This window comes from Misgurnus anguillicaudatus, chromosome 4, assembly GCF_027580225.2.
Source record: "Misgurnus anguillicaudatus chromosome 4, ASM2758022v2, whole genome shotgun sequence".
Classification (NCBI taxonomy): domain Eukaryota; kingdom Metazoa; phylum Chordata; class Actinopteri; order Cypriniformes; family Cobitidae; genus Misgurnus; species Misgurnus anguillicaudatus.
The window spans coordinates 24,628,137-24,637,838 of NC_073340.2; the positions used below are offsets into that span (position 1 = coordinate 24,628,137).

Genomic DNA, 9,702 nt, shown 5'->3' on the forward strand with positions numbered 1-9,702 from the left:
CTGAACAAAGAAAGACATCAACATTTTGGATGACATGGTGGTGAGTAAATTATCTGGATTTTTTTAAAGAAAATGGGCTAATCCTTTAAGTCTTGTTTTCTAAACAGAATTATCAATTGAGTTTATTCTTAAAACAGGATGAATAATCTGCCAGTGTGGTAAGAAAAAAAAACTTGATTTACGAAATTGTCACTTTATTTGCAAAGTGGGTTGGGGCGGGTCATTAAAATCAAAGTAGAAAACCGATGTATGTTGCGTGCAATTCACTATAGCATTTATTAAATATTTGGGAATATACAGTACTGTGCAAAAGTCTTAGGCCACCATCACCAGCATTGTTGTTTTAGCAAAGTATTAATGTCCATCCATATTTATTTTTCAGTCTTTTTTAAGATACAAACAGAAAATACAGGAAATATGTACACAAAATTAAAAAAACAAAACAATTTTCAGGACTAAATGTCTTCTTCAGGCATCAGTCAGTATTTAGTGTTACCTCTCTTGGCACGAAACACATCTTGAGCTTTTTTGAGGAGACTGAAGTCCAGAAGTCATTCAATTAGAATTAGAAATTAGGATTAAATTTTAGGTTTAAGAGATCCTGCAGTTACCTGCTATTGCTCAAGTAGAAGGGGAGTTTACGCGAAATACTTGACACTTTAGCTTATACTTTTATACTGTTTTTAATACTACATACACATTTCCTGTATTCTCTGGTTGTATTCTAATAAAGAGACTAAGAAATAATTATGTATGATCACTATACAATTGCAAAAACAACAAATCTAATGGTAGCATGGTGGCCTAAGACTTTTGCACAGTACTGTATATTTTTGTATTTTATTAGGTTCTTTAATACGGTTACAATAAGCAGGCCTAATGGCTGTATCCAAGCATTTGTGGTACATTACAATGCCGAATATGTCTTTTTTACCACAGAAAGGTTGCGGGTGCAGGTTGTAAAAATTAATACAGCGGGGCAGGCCAAATAATTTCATAAATGTGAGAAAAAACCCTACCTGTACATCACTCATATACATAAGCTGTATTTGGTTGCAATTCACAGTCTCACCGCTAGATGCCGCTATAAGTCCCCATTGCACCTTTAACGTGTTACTGTAGGTAATTTTGCTTCTCTGGTAAATTTATTTCAATTGAAGAATTTGTAGATATCTATACAGCACATAAATACTAAAAAAAGTGCCATACAACATTTATGTAGCTTCACTTAGGGATGTGTTTATTTAGACAATGTCTTTGTGTGTGCTTCATAGTCTGATGAATAGGAGATACTCAGAGCCCAACACGTATACAGACAGACCTCCATCGGACCCTCAAACCTGTGATGACATATACGATGATGTGGCATCCATAGACAATGACAATGAGGAGGTGGGTTAAATACCTTTGAAGTTGCTTTGTCGTAAATCTCCACCTTATTTATTTATTTATTCTCGAGCAAAACATTGACTAAGCAATCTGACAGATATTATGGTAACAGGAAGTTATAGCTATGAAAGTGTTATGTTTCTGTAACATGCAGGCTTTTCGGGTTTAATAACATTTGTATAATAATTTTGCAGGAGATTCAGGAGGATCTGAACAGCAGCTTTGAGATAACAGCGAATGCCGAGCAGAACGAAAAGGACAGGATTTATCTGGATCTGATCCCGCTCCGCTCCTTCCTGCACATGAGCCCGGGAGGAGTGTCACCACAGATGGACTCCAGTCCATCAGCTGTTTCACAGGAGGAGAAAGAGATTGCAGTCAAAGAGGTTACAGTTTGATTTTAATCATTCATCTTTGACATGACCTTACTCAGTCAATATTAAAGATATCAAGGTTATATGTGCTTTAAATTATATATGATTATGAATTTTATGACATGCTTATTTTTAAGTTACATAAACTGTAGACAACCAAAACTTGACAACCAGAAAGTGTCAAAAAATGATTTACTGTTAAAAGTATCTAACATACAGTATAATACAAATTATTTATTTTTTTGAACAAATTTCTTTTTGTAAAATGTGTTTCTGCTTTAAAACTTGTTATAAAACCTGTATGAATTTCTTTTTTTCTGATAAACACAAAAGATGATATTTTGAATAATGATGGTAAACACACAGCAGAGTGACCATTGACTTCCATAGTAGGAAAAAAATATTTCGGAAGTATTGTGATAAATGACTAAGAAATTATTTTGATAAATGATGGTTAGCACACAGTTGACGGTAGCCATTAAATTCCATCATATTTTTTTATTCCTACTATGGAAGTCAATGGTCACTTACTGCTGTGTCTTTACCATAATTTCTCAAAATATCTTCTTTTGTGTTCATCAGAAAAACGAAATTCATACAGAACAACATGAGGATGAGTAAATGATGACAGAATTTTCATTTTTTTAGGTGAACTATCCCTTTAAGGCATTTTCTGCTATTACTGCATTATATAACAAAATATCAAAACAAGAAGAGACATTCATAATTTTTTCCAAATGCTTTTTACCACTATTTTATAAAATATAATATCAGTAGCAATTTAGGTAATTTTTGCTTAGATTTTTTTGTGAAAAAACTATGAATTTTGGCATATTTTTATTTAACAATTTTGTTACTGTTTCATATAACTCTCTTCTAAACCAGACTGAAAATGAAGTCTCATTACCAAGCAGCACCAAGTCCCCCGATTCTCAACCAGCAGATCCTGCAGTAGCCGCCAACGCCTCCCCGAAATTGAAAAAAATCAGTTTCCTTAATCAGGAAGCCCAGAAGAAGTCCTCTCCCTCCACGCTGCCATCCCATCCCAAAACATCTCCAAATACAACCCAGAGTCCACCCACATCCAGAAGAAGAGCAGCCACCACGGACAAACTTCCTGACAAACTCAAGGTCTCCACAGCAGGTGAGATTCGTCTGCTAAAAAACTGCCTTCAAACTTACTGATTTCACCTGCTGTATTTTTATCTGCCACACGCTTGTGCAAACCTATTTGTAACACACAGTGGTTTTCGTTGCGTCGAGTGAATCTGTGTGCATCACGTGTCTTGGCAAAATAAGTGCCTGCTGCAGATGCGTCTAAAGGGTTTATGATAAAAGAGACGCTCGTGTTTGCCAGACACTCGCATAATGTCATGCGTAATCAGAGTTTACTGTTAAGGGAGTGTATTGCGTGTATTTTGTCTCTTTTATCATAAACGGTTTTGACGCGTCTGCAGCAGGCACTTATTTTGACAAAACACGTGATGCACATGGTTCACATGACGCAACAAACGCATACACGAGCAACACACATGACACTCCGAACACATATTTTGAATTTGCGCCCCTCGGATGAGCAGTCACGAGCCGCTACTGGTAACGTGTGAAATTGGATCATAACTTGTGCATATTTCCTCAGGTTTAGCAAGCCCAGGATCAGTGGAGGTGAAGTTGGGAAAGAACAGGACAGAAGCCGATGTCCGACGTTACACAGATGACAGGGATCGACTGGAGCGAGAGAGGGAGGAGGTTAAAAGCACACTCGCCGCATTGAGGAAAGACAGACGGGAGGTGAAAGAGGAACTGAGCTCCTGCCAAGGTACAGTAACACCACCTACTGGTCATATTTAAAAAATCTTTAAGTAAACATTTGTTTTTTAATTTTTAATGCTTGTGTATTAGTTTGACCATACACAATTATAAAAAATGGTGCTTTGACTGAATGGTTCTTTGAGGAACCAAAAAAAGTTCTTCTATGGCATCACCGTAACCTTTTAAGGACCTTTATTTTTAAAGGGGCCATGGCATGAAAATCTGACTTTTTCCATGTTTAAGTGCTATGATTAGGTCCCCAGTGCTTCTATCAATCTAGAAAATGTGAAAAAGATCAACCCAGTAACTTAGTTTTGGTAAACCATTCTCTACAAGCACATGAAAAAAATTGAAATTTGGCTCTCCTTATGATGTCATAAGGAGCTCTTATTATAATAATACCACCCCTTAATCGGCACTATCCAACCACAGCACTGCCATTTAGTGCAGAAAAAAGCACAATTGAGTTTTAATTGCAACAAACCACCATCATTGTGATCAATGTTTGAATTTCATCAGCTCATTTGCATTTTAAAGAACACACCCAAAACGTCACATTTTTGAACACACCTTCAATATAAACATGCTATAATAAATTATATATATTGTATTTTGAGCTAAAACTTCACATATGTGCTCTGGGGTCACCAAAGATTTATTTGACATCTTAAAAAAGTCTTGTGCCATGGCCCCTTTAATCATTTAATATAGGGTAAATTGGGATTCTTTTTTGTCGGAGCCAATGGTGTAGTGGGCCTTGTTCCAACATGTGCTGCTTTCGCACTTTGGGCGACCCGAGTTCGATTCCCGACTCGTGGTCATTTGCCGATCCCATACCCCTCTCTCCTCCCTGTACTTTCCTGTCCTCTCCTAAACTCACTGTTAAATAAAGGCAAAAATTGGCCAAAAAATATAACTTGTGAAAATGTGATTCTTTGATAGTCACCTCAATGTGAAAATGTGTCCTGATTGGCCTGAATTACCAAAAAATAATTCCCTAAGGATAAATAATGTTAGGCAGAGCTGCACTTTTAATAACAAACATTATAAAGTATATGACCTGCTGTAATGCTGTAACATCACATCACATATCTGTACACGTGAAAATGACAATTATTGCTCACATAGATGCCACTCAGCAAGCCTTACTGGAGGCCCGTCTGAAGCAGATGGAGGAGAAGTGTCGAGAGGCGGAGCATCGGCGGGTGGATGTGGAGTTAAAACTGATGGAAGTAAAGGAAAATTTGCGAAAAGTTGAAGCTGGACCCTTTACACTGGGCACGACGGTAGAAAGCAGTCTACCGGAAACTTTACCGGTTAGTATACCATACAGACACATAACTTCTCAAATGTTTTCCGTTTTAAAGGTGCAATGTGGGACTTTTAGAAGGATCTCTTGACAGAAATGCAATATAATCTACATAACTATATTATCAGTGGTGTATAAAGACCTTACATTATGATCTGTATTGCTTTTATTACCTTAGAATGAGCCGTGTCCTCTTATATGGAAGTCGCCGTCATGTTTCTAAAGTAGCCCTAAACGGACAAACTGATCTATAGAGCATATTTTGTCATCATTACATTGCATCTCAGAAGATGTTTCCTATGGCGTAGCTTCCAGTGGCTTCTTTTTTCGAGGGCGCTCGATGCGAAGTTTGTCACAACATGTATGTAGCCCATCATGCGTGTGGTTCGTAATTTCAAAATATGTGTTCTGTGCGTCTAGTGATCCTGTGTGCATCTTGTGTCTTGTCAAAATAAGTGCCTGCTGCAGACGCGTCTAAAGAGTTTATGATAAAAGAGACGCTCGCGTTTGCCAGACACTCGCATAATCTGCGTAATCAGAGTTTACTGTTAAGGGAGTGTCTTGCGTGTATTTTGGGAACGTAAGCGTGAGCGTCTCTTGTATCATAAACGGTTTTGGCGCGTGTGCGGCGGGCATTTATTTTGACAAAACACGTGATGCACATGACACAACAAACACATATTTTGAAAACACGAGCAACACACATGAAACTCCGAACACATATTTTGAATTAGCGCCCCTCGGTAGTACAAAAGGCATGGGGACAAAGCCGTTGGTTGCAATTCACAGTCTTACCACTAGTTGTCGCTAAAAGTCTACACACTGGACCTATAATTCAAGACGGAATTTTTCACCTTTGTTTAGGAATATCAATATGATAATGCACAAAATTTTGTTGGCATGCTTAATGATAGTTAAGTATTCTTGTTCCAAAGTATTTCCTCATAGTTGGTGTTTGGTATCTGTACTAGATGAGCTAACATTTGTATGTTCTACTGTATATTACCGCCCAAGACGGCACCGGTTATTTCCCCCTCTCCGAATATTCCCATCAACAATGGAGATTCACCTGTCAACTCAGCCACAGCCCTGAAGAGTAGACCCATGTCCGTCATGGCACCCAGCAAAGGAAACGTTCTGCAGAAGGCCAAGGTAAAAATCGAATTATGCATTCATAACCATTACAAAGAGCTTAGCTTCTGATGTTTACAATTTACATACATTTATACCACAGTCCTGTTGAATGCTTTATTCTGATTAGCTGAGAAATGTTCCATGGGTGTTGATTATTTGTAAACCGCACACCTAACCTGTCAAATGTCTTAAAAATAGGCACCAGAGCAATGTTTGTGGTAACCGTGGTATAAGAGTAATATTGACTCCTGTAGTTTGAATTATTTGAAAATAATGCACACCCAAGGTGGTAATCCACACGGGTGTGCATTATTTTCAAATAATTCAAGAGCCGTTGTCAATTATTACTTACATATATTATATATTATATATATATTTGTCTTTTTATGTACCATGGTAATAAAAATGCTTGAAAGTAAGCAAATTCCATGTTTTATTAAAAAAGATTAGTCCATTTTCTTAAAAAAAATCCAGATAATTTACTCACCACTATGTCATCCAAACTGTTGATGTCTTTCTTTGTTTAGTCGAGAAGAAATTATGCTTTTCGAGGAAAACACTCCAGGATTTTTCTAATTTTAATGGACCCCAACACTTAAACAATCCCAAACAAGGCATAAGGGTCTTATCTAGCGAAACGATAAATAAAAAATATGCACTTTTAAACCACAACTTCTCGGCTTCCTCCGGTTCTGTGATGCTCCAGCGCGACCTCATGTAATTACGTCATCATGTCAAGAGGTCACGGATGACGTATCGAAACTACGCCCCAGTGTTTACAAGTGTGTTGAAAGAGGACCGTTCCCACGTTGTTGTATGTGGAATGATACTAATTAATGTCTTTGTGTCAGTTTACTGTTTAAAATGGTCCGCAAATGTGCGTTTCATATATGTAACACGTGACCTTTCGACGTCATTACGCTATTACAACCCAGTCTCACCCCATGGCGTCAATATTTGACGACACTTGACCATGCGTCAATATGTTGACGCGGAGGGTATACCTTTCGCGTAATTTTTTGACGAACTGGGGACTTCAATACTATTAAGTCCGTTGCATTCTCTTTCCTATTTTCTTACAATTTTCTACCATTTTCGCGTCGGTTTAGGGTTAGATTTACATAATGACATCCCTACCCAAACCTTTCCCTAACCCCAATGCCAGGCGACAACTGTTTAATTTCGCGTACCTAATAGTATTGAAGTCCCCAGTTCGTCAAAAAATGACGCGAAAGGTATACCCTCCGCGTCAACATATTGACGCATGGTCAAGTGTGGTCAAATATTGACGCCATGGGTGTGAGACCGTGTTAGCTATTACGTGAGGTCACGCTGGTGTGTCACATGACCGGAGGAAGACGAGAAGTTGTGGTTTAAAAGTGCTTTTTTTCTTGCCAAAAATGACAATCGTTTCGCTAGATAAGACCCTTATGCCTAGTTTGAGATCGTTTAGAGTCCTTTGAAACTGCAATTTTAAACTGCATTAAAACGAATAAGTTTTGGGGTCCATTAAAGTCAATTAAAATGAGAAAAAACATAATTTCTTCTCGACTGAACAAAGAGAGACATCAACATTTTGGATGACATGGTGGTGAGTAAATTATCTGGATTTTTTTTTTAAAGAAAATTGACTAATCCTTTAATATGACCTTGCCTTTGAAAACCAAGCTAAAGTCATTTTTATGATTTACTGTTTTATACATAAAATCATCTTATATAATGTAAACAACATACTGTGAAAAATAAACCTTGATATATTTAAATATGGAATAAATAAGGTCAATTTATTGTAAAAAAAAAAGTGGTGATTGAAATCAAACGTTAATGCTCATAATCTCAAAATTAGATTATGTGAATTATGTAACCTGGATATCACAGACAGGGTAATCAGTATTATAGTATTTGGATCAATGATGTGACGTTAATTATTTTGTGTTCATATGGATAAATTAAATGTAAAAGGGTTAAAATGTCTTTTTTAAGGACCAAGTCCAAAATTTCTGGTTTTATTTCATTTGGGGGATAATTGCAAAAATGTCAATTTGATGTAACCGATCTGTGTCAATTGGTGTAACTAGTATTTTTTTTTTATTAAAATATAAATATATTCATATATTTAAAAAATATATATTTCTCATCTTGCCAAATCGTTTTTGTCACTGACCTATTTATCAAAGCATTATGATATATTCACTAGCACATTATATAAACTTAGATTTTTATTTGTTTTAAAGTAGTTTGATATTGTATTAGTTTTTATCAAACGCAGTTATACAAGTCAATTTCTAAATATAACTTTCATACTCTGTGCAGGAATGGGAGAAAAAGTCAACAACTTAAGAGGATGGGAATGGAGAAAGCGAATAGACTTTTTAGCCAAAGCTCAAATGACTGCTAAAGCAAATGCTTCAAGCAAAGCGGGAGAGAGGGTGTGCCCAATGACCTGCAGGCTCCGCCCCCCGAAGCCACACCCTTCTCTAACACCCTGCTTCTCTGCAAACAGAGACCGAGACGGTACTGGGTGCTTGCGGGCAGCTGATCCGAAAATTTTTATTTGATGCTGACAATGTTTTTTGTCTCTGACCATGTTACCCTTTCTAATAATGCCACTGGACAACCGCAGATTTAAAATCTATTTCAGATTATTTTTATGTAAGAAAAGGGATTTTATTAAAAAAAAAAAAAAAAACATTTTTGTGTAATACAACGGTGGGCACATTATGTTTCACAATAGACCAAAAATGACCTTGAAAACCACTATTTTTCACAGTAAAGACTTTAAAATCTGCCATTTTGGTACGTATGGTACATTGTAGCTCGATTCATGTATGCTGATAGCCAGGATGTGAATATATATCTATATATATAACATATCCGTACAGTGTTTTTTTGTACGCTAGCACTTTTATTCAAATAAAAGTTTCTACTGACAATGCAATCCTGTGACTAGCCAAACATTTACCCTGCAGTTTCTCCTGCAGGTGGCACCAAAACTGAAAAAAAAATGCATTAATGTAAACCCAAGGTTTGAAACAAAATGTAGTAGCGTTACAGTAGGCTAATCACCCAATGTAACTAAGAAAAAAATACAAATAATAAATATTACAAAAATATGAGCCTCCTATAAGAGGCTTATTGTAACACAAATATAATAGATCTCAAACAGGTTTAAATCCCTTTGAGGTCTTTAGTGCTAATAAACACTATAATATTCCTATACACCATCACGATAACAATAAACCTCTGGGGCTTAATACAGAGAGCATCACAATCCCCTAATAGTGTTTCATTATTATATATATTTAAATCCTATGTAGGGCACCAACAACATTTATAATATACAATATGTGAGTGTCAGTTCATCATGTTTATATGAAAAGTGCCTTAGAATTTTATGGAAAGACAAAAATTGCTGGGGTCTACTTGAGCTTAAAGGACCAATACTATAGTGTAGTGTTAAATCTTTATTAGCTGCAGTGTCCTATGCACGAGAACCTTAAAGGATTAGTCCATTTTCTTCAAAAAATCCAGACAATTTACCCACCACCATGTAATCCAAAATGTTGATATCCCTCTCCGTTCAATCGAGAAGAAATTATGTTTTTTGAGTAAAACATTCCAGGATTTTTCTCATTTTAATGGACTTTAATAGACCCCAACACTTCACAGTTTTAATACCTTTTA

At 36.5% G+C, this 9,702-nt stretch overlaps 1 protein-coding gene across 3 annotated transcripts in view; it reads left to right on the plus strand.

The window, feature by feature from the left end:
* The window catches only part of afap1l2 (actin filament associated protein 1-like 2), a 43,858-nt gene extending 34,902 nt beyond the window's left edge, over positions 1-8,956 (plus strand). For 2 of the 3 annotated variants that reach the window (XM_073867027.1, XM_073867029.1), the window contains exons 13-19: positions 1,275-1,392; positions 1,584-1,775; positions 2,649-2,907; positions 3,403-3,582; positions 4,704-4,892; positions 5,891-6,036; positions 8,332-8,956. In XM_073867027.1, coding sequence (XP_073723128.1) covers positions 1,275-1,392; positions 1,584-1,775; positions 2,649-2,907; positions 3,403-3,582; positions 4,704-4,892; positions 5,891-6,036; positions 8,332-8,358 — 1,111 coding nt within the window. In that variant the 3' untranslated portion in view covers positions 8,359-8,956. Of the gene's footprint in view, positions 1-1,274; positions 1,393-1,583; positions 1,776-2,648; positions 2,908-3,402; positions 3,583-4,703; positions 4,893-5,886; positions 6,037-8,331 lie in introns of all 3 variants that reach the window. The other variant, XM_073867028.1, reaches the window with a different exon arrangement.
* The last annotated feature ends 746 nt before the right edge of the window (positions 8,957-9,702 follow it).